General features: G+C 36.9%; 1 protein-coding gene across 3 annotated transcripts in view; it reads right to left on the reverse strand.

Moving 5' to 3' along the window:
* Positions 1-556: 556 nt before the first annotated feature.
* The window catches only part of LOC120529615 (cAMP-responsive element modulator-like), a 67,102-nt gene continuing 47,372 nt past the window's right edge, over positions 557-20,286 (reverse strand). For 2 of the 3 annotated variants that reach the window (XM_039753559.1, XM_039753558.1), the window contains 2 exons: positions 2,157-2,310; positions 557-1,899 (listed from right to left, as the gene is read on the reverse strand). In XM_039753559.1, the coding sequence (XP_039609493.1) occupies positions 1,755-1,899; positions 2,157-2,310 (299 nt within the window). In that variant the 3' untranslated portion in view covers positions 557-1,754. Of the gene's footprint in view, positions 1,900-2,156; positions 2,311-5,699; positions 5,806-20,286 lie in introns of those variants that run through there. The other variant, XM_039753561.1, reaches the window with a different exon arrangement.

Below are 20,286 nucleotides of genomic sequence, written 5' to 3' on the forward strand. Positions count from 1 at the left end.
TGTTAAAATAAGTTTTCAAATTCTAGCTCTCTACAATGGAAAAACTGGTCTCCAAAAAATGATCTCTATCAACAATAAGCTTAATGTTAATGAAAAATGTGTCAAAATAGTTTTACAAAAAAAATTGCAAAGGGCTACAATAAATAGGTATTTATATAAACATACACCATTGTACCTTTCTGCCCATGTTTATACAACTTTTCCTCTCACATTCTAACAAACTGTTAGCCCAAACAAACTGGCCCTGTTTGAGTGTATGTGCCCTCTGATACACAGGTGCACGGTCCGGGTTGGTACCTACCTTGCAGGCAATGCAAAAAAGTTATTGCACCTTTATTTCTGACTTGGACAAATGGAGTTCAATACTGGATGGACGTTTAACATGTTATCTGACACTCTGAAATCATTTATTACTGTTAAGATGATTACCTTAGAAGGACTGTAAATATATAGTGTAAATCTACATATTTGACTCCTGCTGGTAATGTTCCATCTTCTTCCTCTCCAATATCAACTGTTTCACATTTCCTAAGCGAATATTTAAATGAAAAATATATTAAATAAGAAAGTAATCATTTATTAAACGGCACATTAAATAACTTCATTATTGATTACTGCTGAATCAACACTTGAGAAAGAAGAGAAGAGTCTGGAGATCACAGCATAGCAGCAGAACTTAATAACACACAGGGACTTGGCCCCAATATAACTTTGTTTGGGAAATCAAATGCAGAACAGGCAAACACAGAGTAAACAATGTTATTGCTTTAAACAGGCATATAATAAAAACAATATACAAGTCAAAAATCAAGCCTTGTATTGTTTCAAATCAAATCACTGTTTAGGCTTTCACAGGCTGAATTAAAAGTACAAACATGCTGCATCGCACCAGGGTGTAGTAACTGTAAGGAATCTGAAAATTATTCTGATTTGTGCAAGGACTCAAGTTGATTGTACTACATTAGAAGTAAATTGTAACCTACCGTGTATGAATTAAGTTAGTATTTTTTTTTTTAAACTATATGAATGAATTTTTATAAAGAATATGTATTACTCATATTTACTTAACAACAGTGTTAACAGTAAGAATAACAGTACATCATACTTTGACAAAATAGTAAATATTCATGGTAACACATATAAAATATTCATTTATTCATTAAGTATTTTTAGGAAATGTGCATGTTCTTTTTCACACATATTGTACACGTTTATTGATCTTTTCTGCTTTTTTCTTACAGGAATTAAAAGGTAAACAAGTACGCTGCAAGATCTGAGGAATGTAATATAATTAAAGGTGAGAAGAAAACAGCATATTTCTACCACTCACAAAAAGAGTGTTTCATTAATAAAAAGGCAGACAATTCACAATCTCATCGTAAATGTCTTTCAAACTTCACTTAAGACTCCTTACTTTCCACTTTCCACAGACATCAGCCATCCCTCTTTTTCCAACAAGATGTTCTTTTGGCAGGTACTCAACAATGAGCATTAGCAGGGGTCAGCAAATGATGCAGTATCTATGCAAAAATATTATATGCTTCAAAGCAAACCAGCCAAAGACCAAAATGGCAAACTGTTTCTGTAAAAGTGATGATTATAAGTCAAGAGTTCATTTTCAAATATAAGCATAAAAAGAAAGCGATGTGGTAAAAAGAAAAAAATGCTGCCCCAAACAATCTTTATTGCAGTCTGTGTATTCGCTTTCCTGTCACACTTGTATTAGTCTTTTGTTGTCAGGGTTTGACTATTGGCTAGTCAGTTTTATGGCAGTAAAGGTCTTTTAAAGCTTTGAGTTCCTCGATAAGGGTCTTGTTTTGGTTTTCAAGTACAGCCACTCGGTTTTCAAGGCATTTGACGTATTCTTTCTTCTTTCTGCGACATTCCCTTGCAGCTTCTCTAAAAACGAAGAAATACAAAATAAGAAATAAACATATACATACATATATATAATAAATATACATATAAATCTGTAAACAGCAGCTCACAGTATATATAAACAGTTAAGTGAAAATTCCTTATAAATCATATAACAACACAGGATATTCAAGATGCTTTAGAATTCTAGAGTTTGAGTTTTTCATGTTTAACTTAACTGTAATGCCAAAACAATTAAGAATAAAATTTGACGAAGTAACATTTTTCATTTGCTGTACCTGTTTTTCAAGAGCCTCAGTTCCCTTTTCCGTGTTGCTTCCTCTGCAACTTGCTGTGGACTGTGTATTGATCCAGGCGAGGCTGCCATTACAACTCCCTGGGGCAGATTTGAAGTTGGGGTACGAATCTGGTAAGCTGGCATATCACCTGAGGCTAAAGAAAAAAACATACACTAAGTTTAAAATGTTTGTCCCTTTGCAGTTTAAATTGTAATATCTATTAAATCTCAAATTCATGAACTACAGTCTTAGTTTTTAAGTTTATACGGTTAAAAGAATCAAATCAAATAAGTTCTTATACAGGTTACTATGTAATACATATAATAACATGTTAATTTAAATCAAACTTAACAGAGGGATCCATTAAATCTGTCTCATCTGTCCACAAATGGTGAAAAAAAAATCAGTCTAGTAACTAAAATAAAAATGGTCAGACATTAATTTGCTTAATAAATTCATTTCTTCTGAGAGCTCTGCTCCTGGTGCCTTAAAAACATACATCTAAGTTTTTCAAACATAAGCCATAAAATGTCAGAATATGTGTAAAACATCATCATGTATGACATGCCAGTATTTCTTGTTACAATAACAGTATCACTTCAGGTATCTGTGCATTAAACTATAGGGTGGTCCAGATCTAATTATGCAATTTTTATTATGCTATAACTTATTAAGTTTATTACATAGAAAATCACCCGAAAAATCCCGGACCATTGAGAAGTGTGGGAACTGACGACAAGAAGAATCGTCTCCGCACCAAACTGGAATCGTCCCTGCATAAATCAAAGTCATCCAGACGATCTGGATCTGCATAATTAGATCTGGACCACCCTGTATTAACTCCAATACAATCGTCACTTTTACCTGTTACCAAGTTGCTATCAGGTAACCACTTACATTAACAATTTCAATTTTGAGCATTTTTTTTTTATATTCTTAGGTATAATGACAATAAATTAAAATTAATTGATGATTACACCTTAGTGACTCGGATTCTAAGATTTAGGTTATGCAAATGGTCTTCTTATGGCAAAAACATAATAGTAATAACTTTATTTATATATCACCTTATACATAGCACCTTATCATACATTTACATGCAGCTCAAAGTGCTTTCCACAGATTAATCAACAAAAAGAAAGATATACCACATTTACTTGGATTATTATTATTAATTAATTTAAGTATACTAAATACAAAAAAATCAGGTATTGTTAAGCAAAATCTAACCAGTAAAGGGCAAAAGAAACTTTCACTGTTATCAGAAAAAGGTTTTCTAATTAAAGTATTTATACATTAAGATTGACAATAGAACGACCTGATCTAATTAGTTTGTATAAAAATTACACACACACACACACAGTATATACCTACATTTACCTAGGCACATGTACATGGCAACCCACTGAGTTAGAAATAGTTTGATGTTATTAAAATTAAGCAAATAAAACTGTCCATAGCAGTTTCCGTTGATCTTGTAATAGAGAAGACAATTTTACAGAAGTGTCAAAACATTCTATTACAGACAATACCTGTTTCTTATTTACTATATCCCTCTATCATTCTGGCTGAAACTTATGAATATCAACTTGGATTGCTCTATCAGTCAGAACTCAGATCAAAACCCAATCCCAGCCTTATGTCACATAATAAGCTACCAAAAAGGAAAACCTCCACAAAAGTAACTGTTTGCACTCTGCTCTTCTCTATTAATTCAACTTGTATCTCTAACATCTGTCCTTACCAAGAAAACTGAGTTGAATTACTCTGGGCAACAACCAAAGGCTGTACTTTTTGGTTGTACTTTATTTGTCACTTTTATGTATAATTTCTAGTTGATTTAACATTATTTACTATAATATATATAAAAATATATGTATATGTTTAACAGTAAATGCAGTGCATTAAATTCTACATAAACAACTCTGTTATTCTCACATCTTATTTTTAACCTAAATTTTATTACAGATATGCAGTGGTCAGAGCCTTATCATGGCAGCATCAAAGATAAGACAGGGACCAACCCTAAAATGATGTCAGTGTATTGCACGCACGCACGCACGCACTCACTCACTCGCACTCACACACACACACGCACACACACAGAGAAACAAGTCAATGGCATCAATTATTTTAATCTGCAGGTCATATAATTGTAGAAGAAAAACTGGAATGACTGGAGGAAAAGAAAGATAAACACACACACACTAACAAGATCAGAACAAATTCTATGTAGACTGTAACTAACTCAGAAGAAAAGTCTTTCTTTGAAACCTTATGGCGACAGCACTAATTCATGTGTCTCAATTACGCATTGACAACCTGAAGCAAAACATTAACTATTGTATAAATTAATAATGGGTCAAAAATTCTTAGCAGATTTAGGGCTCATAACATTTTAATCTTTTTCCATCATGTTCTATTGAATGATTTTAAGAGTTATGCAGGTGAAGTGACTCCCTCATACTTATACTGTGTACAGTTTCAGGATTGAAACACACAATCAGGGTTTGAAGCCTCAAGTAACACTGCCTGCCAACCATTTTGTACATTAAAGACCAGGAGTAGATAATATGTGTCCCCCAAATCTGTGAACTGAATAAAAACATGCTTTGCTACTTTAAAGAAACCAGACACAACCAAAGAAATCTCAAAGCCTCCATGCATGTTGAAAGAAGCTAAAGGCACAGTGTTCTGGAAGCTCTTATAATAAAAAAATAAATAAAATAATTAAAAAGCAGTTAAAAGTGCACAAATAACATGCTGTAAAGTCTGGATTACTTATAAATTGCACATTTGAGTATAACTTTACTTAAACATATACTGTAATCTATGCATTAATATGCAAGAGAAAAGATTAGTTAATGATTGGTTTTGAAATCTAAAGCTGTAAACTCCAAAATCCCTTCAAGAAAAGCTCAAAAGCTAATGATTAATTCAGTAGTCAGTGGCCCCTTTAAAAAGGAACTGCCTGTAATCACAGCTAGACTGGAGACTGACGTCAATGCACATGCAGCTTGCCGCTTAACATTTACATTTTCCCTGCTTAGGTCTGATTCCAGGAAACACAGTGACGCTCGAGGAGGTGCTGTCACCGCCAACACTGAATGAGCACTTCAACAGGAGCACTGTCTGCCAAGATTAAGCAAACCAGCTTAAAAGAAAAAGAAAAACTGCAAATTACATTTAATAAAACAAAACGAAAATTCTCCTCTTGCTCAACTGGCAGCATGGGTTATTTTCTAATGAGTATATCTCAAACTTTAAGCCTTCTGCTTTTTTAAGCCTTTTTTTTTACTTTTCTAACACAGCTATTAGTGCAAAGAGCATGTGCACACACCCACATTTTAGCCAGAAACAAACCTGAGTACTTAAAAAATACAAAACAATGCAGAAAAGTTACTTCAGTAAAATACTGTACAAATGCACACTGTCAACAAGGAAGGGCAGGGGAACTGAACAAACACAGCTAAAAGACGGGGGTTTGTGTAGAAGGATTAAAAAAAAGCACATAGCAAAACACACAAAATTGTTATACTGTACCTGCATCTGTCTCATCTCCTGTTACTGCCATATTTCCAATTCAATACAAAGCAGCTCTCTCTCTGGCTCTTTTCTAGACGAACTGCTTCTAATAAGCAAGTATGTGTAGGATTACAATTAAGGGCATTGACATCATAATGACATCACTGGCCTTCCCAAGTCAATAACATTGTTTGTGAATGAAGCGGGCACCCCTCCCCCTAGACACTGAACTCAGATCAGTAGTGAGAAGGAGCTACAGCCATACAGTAAGATTACACTGTTCTCATGCTGACACAAAGGGAAATGATCCTGTCTTCTTTTTACAGGTTCACCCTTAACACCAAGTAAAGCCCCATCTCCAATCACAAATCTTATTCCAATAAAAGTGTTTCAACCAACTTAAAATCAATTTTTATCTCCTGTATGCTTTTTTATATAACTAACTTCAAATGAAGTATTTTTATGTTGTGGTCCAAAACAAAATAATAAAGCTCTCAGTCATTATTTAATCTAGGCACCTGTAGGATTGTATATTTCTACTTGATTTAAATATTTATCATGTCTTATACTGACAGGGTTAATCAGTATGTTTAAAAACAAAAAGCAGTACAGCAACATGAGCTGTAAATCACAACTGCACTCTTCTTTGTGCCCTTTTGTGTATTGATGCTTTATTTGGTGGCTTAATTGGAGTAAAAAGCAGCACACTTAATAAAGAAAAATGCTTCCAAAGTAAAACTACCTACCATCCACCTAATTTTAGATTTTGAAGAATGGAAAAACATGAATATTAATTTTCTGAACCAGCGTTTTACAGTAGAAGGTCCAACTTGTAAAGAGAATCTATTTTACTGAACTGTATATTCCTTACCTTAGTATTTATTTTAACAGTAATATATTTGAAATGTTTTGCAGGCACATACAGTCAAAGTAAAAAGTATGTGAACCTTTTGGAATTATCTGGTTTACTGCATGAATTGGTCATAAAAAGTGATCTGACCTTCACCTAAATCACAGGTACTGGTATACACAATGAGCTTAAGTCAATGACACACAAAAAATTCAACTTTCATGTCTTTATTTTACAAATGCATTCAACATTCACAGTGGTAGCGGAAAAAGTAAGTGAACCTTGGGGATTTAATAACTGGTTGACCCTCCTTTAGCAATGACCTCAACCAGGTGCTTCCTGTAACTGCAGATCAGACCTACACATCATGTGGGGGGGAATTTTAGCCCATTCTTCCCGGCAGAACTGCCTTAACTCTTCCATATTTATTTGTTGTCTTCTGTGTATGGCTCTCTTCAAGTCATTCCACAGCATCTCAATAAGATTGAGATCTGGGCTCTGACTGGGCCACTCCAAAAGGTGGAGTTTGTTCTTCTGAAGCCATTGTGCTGTGGATTTGCTGCAATGTTTGGGGTGATTGTCCTGTTGTATCACCCAGCCTCAATTCTGAGCTTACGTTGATGGACAGACACCCTCATATTATCCTGGAGAATTTGTTGATAAACTTGTGAATTCATTTTCCCCTCAATGATGACAAGCTGTCCAGGCCCTGATGCAGCAAACCAGGCCAAATCATGATAGTCCCTCCACTACACTTTTACTGTAGGGATGATGTTTTGATGTTGATATGCAGTGCCCTTTTTACACCAAATGAGGTTCTGCTTGTTCCTCCCATATAGTTCAATTTTGGTTTCATCACTCCATAAAACATTTTCCCAGTACCATTGTGGAGTGTCCAAGTGCTCTTTCGCAAACTTTAGGCGTTCAGAAATGTTCTTTTTTGATAGCAGTGGCTTCCTTCTTGGGGTCCTATCATGGACTCCTTTCTTGTTCAATGTTTTGCATATAGTTGACTCATGAACAGAGATGTTAGCCAGTTCTAATGACTTCTTCAAGTTCTTTGCTGTCACTCTAGGGTTTTCCTTTACCTCACTGCTGACTTTGCGCTGTGCTCTTGGGGTCATCTTGGCAGGGTGCACACTTCTAGGCAGGATTGCCACAATACCAAATTGTCTCAGTTTATAGACAACCTGCCTAACAGTAGACTGATGAACATCTAAAATCTTTCTGATGATGACTTTGTAACCCTTTCCAGCCTTATGTAGATTAACAATTCTCGATCGCAATACACTAATAACCCAATTGTGCTCCACTCACTTAGAATCTGGAACCAATTTAGAAAGCATTTTAAGACGGAGAAGTTTCTTTCTGTGGCACCCCTGCAAAAGAACCACCTCTTTCAACCCTCACAAACATGCAGTTTTTAATATCTGGAAAAAAATTGGAATTAACTTGCTTAGAGATCTTTATATAGACAACGTCTTTGCATCCTATGAACAATTACATTCCAAATTTAACATTCCAGCTACAAATTTCTTTCACTATCTTCAAATCAGGAACTTTGTTAAACAGAACCTTCCAGATTTTCCTCATCTTGCACCCTCATCCACGCTGGAAAAATTATTGCTCAATTTCAAGGAGTTAGACTCCATCTCTACAATATATAAAATCCTTTTACAATCCCTTCCTTTCAAAGATCCAAGAGGACACTGGGAAAATGACCTCTCAATTAATATATCAGAAAAGGAGTGGAAAGTAGCAATGCAGAGAATTCACTCAAGCTCCATATGCGCAAAGCATACAATTATACAACTCAAAATTATATATCGAGCACATCTGTCTCGACTAAAACTCTCAAAATGTTTCCAGGGCATGATCCAACCTGCGAGCGTTGCAACCAAGCCCCAGCCTCACTAGGTCACATGTTCTGGGCCTGCTCCAAATTAACATTATTCTGGACAAAAATTTTTAATTACCTCTCAGACAGTCTTGGACTCACAATCCCTCCTAACCCATTAACAGCTGTGTTTGGGGTTCTTCCAGAGGGTCTTAAAGTGGAGAAAGACAAACAAATTGTGATTGCATTCACTACACTGTTGGCACGCAGACTTATTCTGATAAACTGGAAGAACCCAAACTCTCCTCTTTTAAGTCAGTGGGAAACTGATGTGTTATATTATTTAAAATTGGAAAAAATCAAATACTCAGTTAGAGGATCTGTGCAGACTTTTTTTAAAACATGGCAGGATCTAATCAGTAATATTTTGAAATGATTTTATAAAGCACAGAGAATTTGTTGATTTAGGTATTTTTACAAGCCTTAAATTTTACACCGTTTGGCTTGCTCTCTCTCTCAAGGGTGGGGATCGATCTGTTCTTAGCATAATTCTTTTTTTTTGTAAAAACTTGATTGTAATAAAATTAATAAAAAAAAACCACAATTCTCGATCGTGGCTCTTCAGACAGCTCTTTTGTGCGCGGCATGATTCCCATCTGGATATGCTTCTTGTCAAAAGCTCAGACTCAAACTTTATGTTTTTTATCAATCAAAGTAATTCTAGGCCACACCTTTGAACTCATTTAATTAAATGGACTCCAGGTGTGCTAAATTCTGACTGCAATGAGCTTTTTAAAAAGTCATTAGCTTAGGGTTCACTTACTTTTTCCAACCTTCAGTTTCACAGTTTGAATAATTTATTCATTATGGTCAAATATTCTCTGAAAATCTGTGTGTAGTTATAGGAGACTGTGTTTGTTCATTATTGTGACTGACATATCAGAAGTACAACCATGTTTTATATGGAAAATAGACATAAATACAGATAATTACTAGGGGTTCACATACTTTTTACTTTGACTGTATATTACCAACACTGGTTTACTTTGAGCATGATTAGGCCTTGGGGAATTAATATTTTTATCATCAATTTATTTTGCTTCTGTGCATGTTTCCAGAATAGACAGTTTCACTATTTTAATGAATACAATGAATAATTTGCAGACCCTTTTGAAAAAAGTTTCACTTTCTCATTATGGCTTATCAAATGGAGATTGGGAACAAATGTCAAATTTATCCATCATTTTAAATTAAATCTACAACAGCAGAAAGTGAAAGGGTATCACACAGTGTGTTTGTGTGTGTGTATATATATATATATATATATATATATATATATATATATATATACATATACATACATACATACATACATACATACATACATACATACATACATACATACATACAGAATACACACACACACATATTACCAGTCAAAAGTTTTAGAACATTTCAGTCTTTCCAGTTTTTCTTCACGTTTAACCAGCTGAAATGTAATGAATGACCTAAAATGGTGAAAAGGTAAGCAGTCAACTGCCAGAGGTTTACATTTAAAGTTTAGGTTATCAAAAACTGAAAAAATGGAAATATCAGAATATTACAAATGAGGGAACCACTAATAGATTACAACCTACAGATGTTCTGCAGCAGTTAAAGTAAATGAAGCCTTATAACCTGAACCAAACAATTTGCACAGGTGTTCCAACTTCTGTGGATTACTTAAAAACTCTGTCTTAAAGAAGAGTTGGAACAGACTGTGTTACTACAACCTCTGAAGTACTGCTGGGAAAATATTCTAGTGATAATGGAAAGAAAACAACAATTAACAAATGAAATGAGACAGAGCATCCTTATAGGCCTTTCATTTAGAGAAATTGCAAAATAAATCCAAGAGTCACTGAGTACTGTGTCGTACACAGGATAACAGCTTCAACCACAGCTTAACAGTAGACAAAAAAGCAAGCCTCAGTTTCTAGTGTAGTGGAATCTTTGTGCTGTAGGTTTGACAGAGTGAGTGGCAGTAAAAAAGCCATTCCTTAAAGGACAAAATAGGGCCTTGAAATACCGGCTGTGGACTAATGCAGACTGGACAAAAGTCTACTTTTCATAATAGAAACTGGGACTTGCTTTTGTCAATCACTGTTATCCTATGTTTGAAGATGTTGTGCTATGAGGTGCCTATCGACCAAGCTGGTGACCTTTCCGGATGCAATGTAGATCAAAAGCAGTATACACTATACCACAGGTCACTAATAGGCAGACCGTGGTCCGGGTTTGGACTCAGACTCTGCTATGTCCGGACCCAGACATATCATTGAGTTTTATTTAGTTTTGGCAGCGATTACATTTTTACCGGCAACTCTTTTCTGACAGTTTCTACACCGCTACTCAGTAAAAGGGACATCCTGCGTGTCTCTGATTGGCCAGTACTTATTGCCTTCGTGGGTTCAAGTTGGTTGGGTTTAAGCATGAAGACTGATATTGGTCAAAGTGAAGGCAAGAATGTCAGCCTATCACAGGCAGAGTAAGGCAGGCCTTCACTGAATAAAGGAGCGGAAACCTGCATTCTGAGTGATAACAGCTGGCACTCTTGTGGCAGCGGCATTGACATGGAGAGAAAAATATACAGGAGTGAGAAGACAAGAGAGAGAAAAGCGACGAAATAGTCAATGTGCCATGGCTTTTGATAAACAGCAGACGCTTGACACTGAAAACCGGGCTTTTAATCTGTAGGAAGCTTGAAAGAGCCGTGTCTCATCTGCTCATCTGGTTAAAAGTGGGAATGTGAAAAACCACTATGAAACTAAGCACAAAATTACATTTGAGAAAAGTTACCCACTAAATTCGCCAGTTAGGCTACAGAAAACAAGCGATCTTAAAGCCAACTAATGATCGGTCGACGAGGATTTTAACACATTCATTTACTGGCCAACAACTCACTAATGAGTCTTCCTTCAGAGATGCGTGGATTTTGGGATGTCACAAAAAAACATTCAGTGATGACAATCTTCACACATGCATGAGGATGGCACTGACACCATTCCAGCCCAGATTTAAAATCCTGGCAGACCAAGCAAGAGCTCATTTCTCTCACAACAAGAGAAAGTAGGTAGTGGGATATGAGGGAAAGAAAGAGGAGAAGGTACGTTCAGTTATTTAAAGATGATCAAATTTACTGTGAAACTGGTTATGCCTGTTCAGTTGTGCACATATTAAAAACTCATATATTTTATTTTTATATAAGGCCAAGTCTTTTTTTTTTCTTTGTTGAAATGTTAAAACTTATTATTTTTATGAAAGTAATTATTTATAATTGAATGTCAAAGTCAACTTGTTTTTACTTATACTTATTTTTTCTAATTTTATTGTATGTAGCCCTCCAGAGTCGAAAGTTGCACTGAAAATAAATATTGCTGAAATGGCATTGAACTTTCTTCGTTTGATTTGAGTCATTGACTTCACACAGTGCAGATGTTGATACAATGGCAATGCTACTTCAAAATATATAAATTAACTGTAATGTAAAAATCATAATGCAACTTAAACATGATGATGCTGCGGACCTGTACATGAGGAAATTTTCTCTATCCGGACTTCCTTAATCATAATTGACTATACTATGGTTCACTTTAACTTGTTATATACAGCATCGATTTTTACAAACTACACAATTAGGTGGCTCTTGCAATGAATTGAATGCTTTAATAGGAGTACACAACTGGGGCAGAATTAATGATTGATGATTATTGCCTTGCTATTATAATTGTGATAATTAATTTCAGTTAACAGTAAAATAAAAAAGCACCTTGTCTTGCCAAATGGATACCGTCTACTCTGTGTACTCACCATTCACAAATGTAAAATTTGGAAAATGTTAAAACATAGGAATGTTAAATTGAGGTTCTGCTGTATTAAGAAAACAAATGTTGCATTTATAAGTAAAAATTAAAAGTACACTAGCTGACACCTGCCGTAGCATACGGCGGTGTAAGAATAGGAACGGAAAACGGTGAGAAAAGAGAAAAAAGAATTCAGAAATCAAGAAGAAACACTTCTTGAAAGACATAGTTGTGAATAGGCGTTTGGTAGTCCGAAAGAGGAATAGGAATCGAGAAATGCCGTATCGGCTGCGTGTGGGTGGGACTGGTTTTGAAGAGGAAGCAGGACGAACCGAGGAGCAGGGAACGCGGTAGTCCGAAGGAGGAATAGGAATCGAGAAAAGCGGCATGGGCTTAGACATATATAGAGAGACGCTGCATTCACTGTGTTGTGCAGTCAACACGATACGTCAGTGCATCCATCTAAGAGTGCCAGTAGTCAACATTAAAAAACAGTGCCTGCTAATTGTTGAGCTTTGCTAAACTTTCTTTTTACAATGTAATCAAATCTCTTTTTCCTGTCCAGGATCTTGCTCGGTCTTCAGTTGACCAAAACATATTAGTTACTGGTGTTATTTGTGTGGCCTGTCAATCACTTCTGCTGCATCTTCCATTTGCAAAAAGCACACTTCTCAGTGCCGAGCATGCAGGTTAGCTTTATGTTAATATATATTGAACAAAAAAAAAAAAAAGGTGGTAGTTAATTAATTTCTATAATGTCACAAAATTTCAATAAAATTTGTCAAGGCATTTTTGAGATTTTGGGGTGTTTTGTTTTTCTGTTGTGTGTGGGGGTAACTCCTAAATATTGATATACTGAAATGTTTCTTAGCGCTTACCTAAGTGCCCTGAATGTACCACCCTGCCAAATTTCAGCTTGTTAGCTAAACAGGAAATGTTTTTCTTTCTTAAGTGAGTGAGTCAATTTTACAATTATATATTATACTAGCCAACCTGCGGCGTACCATACGGCACATAATCAGGCTGTTTTTTTAATGATTTTTAAGCACAGGGAGAAAATTAACATTTGAAAAATCGGTAATGTAATAAATCAGCAAGAAAAGCAACATTGTAACAATACACGGAACCAACCAACACACAATCGTCTGTGACTGAAAACTGGCGGACCGCCATCGCTCATGTGCCCACCTCCATCTCGTCACTTGAGTCGTTGTCGTCTTTGCACAGTCCAGATGCACCTGTGACTCACGTAGACGTTCCGTGTTCCTGCAGGAGCATCTAAGAAGACGCATGTTTGTCGCGGATGCGAAATTCTGTATGTAGCGTGTAAAACAGTTTGCTATGGTGCACACGGTCATGCGTCGTAACCGAAAACTCGGTTTTTAAAGACTGCTTACTTCTTGGAGTTGGTGGGCGTGACTCCTTCCTGCGTGCGCCATAGGTGTCTTACTTGTCGGTGGCTTAGTGAATCCACACCCCTTCCGGCGTGTTTTCCATGGGTGTCTTGCCTTAGTGAATTAAATATACAGTGTATATATGGATTATTTATATATATTGTCGGAGATGGCTGGATGGGTGACCCGGCTGGGACGCCCAGGAGGAGGGCTTGCGCCTTCCCCAGACCATGTGGGGGCGATCGCCCTGGTACCTTTGGGAGCCACAGGTACAGAGCTTTGAAGCTGAACCCTGTAGGGGCCCGCGGTCACCGCCATGGGGTGCCCCTATGCCTTTGGAGCCCTGGACCTCAGCACTTATGCCACACCCATAAGTGCCGGGGGGAAGAAGAGCAGGGACACATGGAGTGCTTCCGGGGATGCAGCCAGCACTTCCGCCACACTGGGGTATGTTGGTGGAAGATTGCCGGGAAACACCTGGAGCACATCCGGGAGATTATAAAAGGGGCCGCCTCCCTTCATACAAGGGCTAGAGTCAGGAGAGAAGAAGGACAAGGTCTTGGAGGAGGCAAGGAGGTGGCCTGAAGAGAAAGAGGCATAGTGTGAGAGACCTGGACGTTTGGGGTGAAGTGGGTTTGTTGTGCACTATTGTAAATATGGAACTGCATATTAAACATGTGTTGGGTGATTTGAACGTGTCTGCCTTTCTGTGTCCGGGCCACTTACCACTATATATATATATATATATATATATATATATATATATATATATATATATATATATATATATATATATATATATATATATATATATATATATATATATATATACACACATACACACACACACACACACAAGTTGGGAGGATACCTTACCTGGATGGGAAAACCCCAAGTGGACAGAAAGGCATCATGGCAGAGAGAGGGAGGGATGTTTTACTGGGACAAAGCTCCCCAAGTGGATGGTCAGACAGCCCAACCAATAGAGAAGAGGGTCCTTACCCGGGCAGGAAGCCACAGATAAATGGACAGGTGTGGCACCAGCACTGGCCAGGATAGAAGAGGAAGTCAGGCAAGGTCCGCCTCCGGGGGTTGTTTATTCACCCCAGTCGGTAGATGGCAACAGCCCTCAATATCGGTAGCCATATGGGAACCAGCTGGGAATTGTAGTCCAGCAGTGCAGCACTGCTGGGGTCTGGGGGTGCCACAAGAAATATACTCCCTGTTATGTGGGACTTCAATGTGACCTGAAAGTACTTCCAATGGGCAACAGCCCTGGCTGGAGAATCATTCCAATTATTTTTCAGACTCCTGCCTCTTCAGCACTGAAAATGCTACTCTTAACTCATCATTTTACAACCCACCTGGACAAGCTCATGACTACGAGCACTCCAGTAGATCTAGCTACATAAATCTTGGGACGCTATTCAATGAGGACAGTTACATGGGGACTCCCAGGGATGCCTGCGAAAACCATCATGGAGACTGGAATGACAAACCGCCAGTGTTGGACGAATACCCAGCCAAGCTTCAAACAAAAAGACGGGTCTCTCTCCAATTTCTCCTAGGGATGATCAGATGGAGCAGGATGAATGTTCCGATTCCGGCTGCAAAATTCTAGCACTGAGATGAATCAGTCCCATCCATGATCATCAGCATTGACGGAGCCTCAGACAGAAGTTGCTGTCATATCTGACTCGGCGGTTGTTGATTGAAATGCATGAAGCCCTTGCCAACAACCCACGGAAAAATCCAAAGAGCCAATTTACCCTGGAAAGCTTATGGAACTGTTGGAGCCACTGAAGTTGCTACTTTCAGCCCTGGGCACCACAGAAACTGCCATTAACACTGCATAGTAAAGAATAAAGGAGTGCGGTGTGAAATGTACCCAGAGAAAAGTGATGGGAATCCAGTAGCTCTCACTCAATTATAATGTCAAAGTTGTCCCTGCCTGAACCTCCAGTCCTTGAAGCTACAACTCAGACAGTGGATTTCAGGCTGGAAAAAGAAAAGGGAATACAGTGCTAAATGGCCCCTATTGAAACTGAGGGGACCCTACAACCATTTGTCCCAAAGGTGGAGTTTAAAACTTTTGAAATCTTCAAGGGCGGTACCAAAAATCTCAGATGTGTGTACCCTGAGTTCCAATCTGGAGAGGCAATAGGGATGCAGTGTGAAGGTATCCTGGGTAATGTGATTGGGTGTCAAGTAGCACATGCTCCCACAAAACATAAAAATGAAAAGGGCAAGATTAAGCTTAGTATGGTTAAGGCCACAAAGATGGTGAAGGGCCCGTCTCCGGTCAACAGAAGGTCCCAAACAATCCAGAGGCCGTATAAGAAAATGGGAGATTGGAAATTACTTGCCTAACGGGAGACAGCCAATCAGAGGTGCCAGCCCATATCATGTGATGATCTGTCCAATCAAGGGTACTCGTGGGGGTATGATGAACAGGAAAAGGCAGGAATTAATCAGTTCCCCAGCTGTTTTGATGATCTCTGAGGAAGGTGTTTTCTATTTTATAATGTCCCACTTGTTACTCCCATGTATCAGAACCACTTTGATGACAGCAAGTGCTCCCAATGTTTCTTTTTGTGCATTCTGCACAGATCAGGCTGTGCTTATGAACTCTGGATGCCCGCCTCTGCACTGCACTTAACCCCTCGCAGGACTCGATGCTGCACCCTGTTGGGCTCAGCTGAGGGGGGAGATATGTAGATGGCACACGATATGGACGGGCATCCCAGCAAGGAGTTGGAAAGATAACTTACCTGCATGGTAAGCCCCAAGTGGATAGAAATGCATTTAGGCAGTGAGAGGAAAGGATGTCGTATCCAGACATCCTTCCCAGACAAAGCTCCCCAAATGAAGAGACAGACTAGAGAAAAGGGTTCCTTACCCAGGTGGGAAGCCGAAGATAAATGGACAGGCTTCCCAACCGGAAATGTGTAGCACCATCCCTGGCAGGGATAGAAAAAGAGGTAAGGGAAGGACTGTCTCTAGGGGATGAAAAGGGAGAAAAAATAAATCATGTATCTTAAAATAGTCTTTTATTCTGGAGCTTTTAGCCCCTACCTGGTGTCATCAACAGAAGAAAATAATCAGACATATATTCAAGTTTAATATTCTTTATTTGTCACATACACATTTATACAAGTACAACATGTACTGAAATGTGCCTTGTAAATAATTTAAATTTAATGTAAATTAAAAAAGAATAATTTAAAATTAATAAAAAGAAACTTAATAAGAGTAGAACTAAGATGGTACAATATATAAGGTAAAAAGTATGTATCCAAAGCAATACAGTTTTAAAAAAGATCTGAGGTGTGTGCAAATTGACATCTGAGGTTAAAACCCCATGAGGGGATGCAAAAGTGTGTACACCTGATTAGCCCCAATAAGGCCAAACTCATGTCTCATGTTGTGTACTCTGTATTACTTGGCAGATACTGCCAAATCCATATCTATGAAATGTTTCTTGTAATTGACAGGGTCTATATATATATATATATATATATATATATATATATACACACACACACACACACACACACACGTCTACAGACAACCACAAGTGAATTTTGTTTAAAACTGGGTGGAGACAATTAGGCTCACTAACTGTCACAGTACCAAACCAATCTAATGTCTCATGAAGGTGTTGCTGAAAGCAGGGACAGTGACTTAAGGTGCAAAGAGTAATTGTGTTTTTGTCTTCCTGGTTTGACAAAGTCAAGCTTCTGATTATGATGAATGGTCTACAGTCAAAAAGGCCCCTATTACTCATATAAATGTGCATCGTACGTTGCTGTAGGTATAAAGTAAAATGAGGTTTAAGTATAAACTTAATGGAAAACACACTTTAGTGTAGCTATATATAGCTGCTCAGAAATGGGATCACAATGTAAATAATTCATTAAATATACAGCTGACAAGCTTGACTAACCCTTTTTTGCTAAATGCTATAAACTTTGATTAGGATTACTTGGGTTTCCCCACACATCCTGGTGAATCAAAAGATGTATCCATCTCCTTAAACCAGCTCAATTTAATTTTAGGGACACAGGTAGCCTTTAATCACATGTAATCATAATAAACTAGTGTTTAAATGGCACGGAGGCATAGGAGTATTAATGGGTAGTGTATCCCTGGTAACTAACTCAGCCACAGAGGATGCACAAACCAGTGTGTTTCTTTGTACCGGTCCCAAGCCCGGATAAATGGGGAGGGTTATGTCAGGAAGGGCATCCGGTGTAAAATTTTGCCAAATCCATATGCCGACAGATGATGACCCCTAATGGGAGCAGCCGAAAGAAAATGGATGATTTATGTAGACTATCCAAAATAGCTTTCATACATTTATAAAACTGATTTTTTAGTGATAGCCAAGACAATGGAACTTTATTCTAAGATGGGGGTCAGGTCATAATGGTTGTGTCATTCTCCTTGGGTATAAGTAATATCTGTCTTAGTAAAAGCACTGTGTGTCCATCTGGTTGATATGTTTTTGGCATTCCATTAGATGATGAATCACAAACATATGCAGTAATAAAATGCATTACATTTGTCATTCCAATATATGGCGCATCACAAATATTTGTAGTAATTCATTTTATTCTACAAATCTTAGTGATGTGCCATCATTTGGAATGACAAATGCAATGCATTTTATTACTACATACATTACAAAATACATTCCAATAGCTATTGCACTGCAAACGTTAACAATGAAGTATACTTTGATTACTTAGAATTTATCTTATCTCAGATGGGTAAGCATAGCTGGTATTCATATAAAGAAGCTATAATAATAATAATAATAATAATAATAGTAATAAACAAGATATGTCAAAAAACACATCCTATCAGTAAATTTGTAATTCCTCCTCATTCTAGTAATATGTACGCTTCTCTAAATATATACATTAAAAAAAATAGAAGCCAATAACATGTTTACAGTTGGACATGACAGGTTCACAAAACTGTGATAAATGCAATGTGACAATTAGAATTTACAAAGCTGAAAAATCCACTGGGGGTTCAAGGGGGAATTTACTTGAGTAGCCTATGTCTGCCAATCCAATTACATAGAATCAGACTAAACTGAGAGCCTAGATCAGACTACTGCATTTACTATATAATCATGTTCAAATAGGATTTCACTTGCAAAGCAAATGTAAAAATATCTATAAAGTAACTGCAACCACTACATATAAGGCCTGAAACTTTCATTTAGACAACTGTTTCTAGTCAACCATGGATAGTTTATGTAGACAATCCAAAATAGCTTTCATATTTTTATATAACTGAGTAGCTTGTTTTTTTTTTTGTATGATAACCAAGAGAATAGGCCATTATTCTAAGTTGGGGGTCAGGTCAAAAGGGTTGTGTTAGTCTCTTTGGGTATAAGTAATAACTGTCTTAATAAAAGAATAAGTGTCTAAGTGTCCATCCAGTTGCTATGTCTCTGTCACTCCATTGAATAATGAATCAAAAACATGTTTAGTAATAAAATGCACTACATCTGTCATTCCAACAGATGATGCATCACAAATATTTGTAATAATGCATTTTATTCTACAAATCTTAGTGATGCATTATCTATTGGAATGACAAAAGCAATGCATTTTATTCCTATATACATTACAAAATACATTCCAATAGATATTGCACTGCAAACATTAACACTGAAGTATACTTTGATTACTAAGATTTGAACTAATCTAATGAGTAGTACAGCTAATATTCATAATAAAGGTTATAATAATAATAATAAACAGGCTATATCAACAAGCATATGCAATCAGCAAATCAGTAATTCCTCCTCATTCTAATAATATGTACCCTTCACTAAATAAAAGTAATTTTCAACCCACAACAGGTTCACACTTGGACATGACAGGTTCACAAAACTATGACAATTAGAGTTTTCAAATCTGTAAAATCCACTTTGGGGAGAAAAAAAGTTTACACATAATCAGAAAACACTTCAGAACCCAGATTAGATTATCACATTTACTAATTTCAATTGTCCATCAAATGTAAAAACTTCTCTAAAACAAACCATTTTGTATTTTAACAGACCTGTACTTCAAATTTCATTATTTAGGTATAGAGTAAGATTTTACAATGTGTTTTTACTTTACTTTGCTTTATGAGAAATAATGTTTCAGTTAATGAGGTAGTTGCATACACAAAATAAACATACATAATTAAAATGTCACTGGGCACCTATAAGTAAAGACTTGTACTGAAGCGTGTATAATACTACTGTGCATTCAGTACTTTCTTTGCCAAGTGCTACCATACAGTAGCAGGAAAAGAACCATAGCCATAAGAAATCAATATGCTTTCAAACTATCGAAGTTTAATTGTAATTTACTGTTTCCTAGTATGACATTCAAGGTTCATCAGGCTCTTTATACAAGGTTTACTTAAAGCATTTTGCAGTACTTTCTATATTTCAAAGTTTACAAGTATCTGCAACTTATTCTGTGGTTAATTTAAAACATTTTCCTTGCTATTACAGCACCACGGCACAATCCATTTCCTAGTACATGCACAGCTGGCAGTTAAAATGATGTGCAATGTAAACTTCGGAATTTCATGTGATAAAGCAGGAATAAGTAAGCAATGAATATTCAACAGGTGGTTGGAAAAAAAATTGGAGAAAATCCTGTTG

This window comes from Polypterus senegalus, chromosome 5, assembly GCF_016835505.1.
Source record: "Polypterus senegalus isolate Bchr_013 chromosome 5, ASM1683550v1, whole genome shotgun sequence".
NCBI classification, from domain to species: domain Eukaryota; kingdom Metazoa; phylum Chordata; class Cladistia; order Polypteriformes; family Polypteridae; genus Polypterus; species Polypterus senegalus.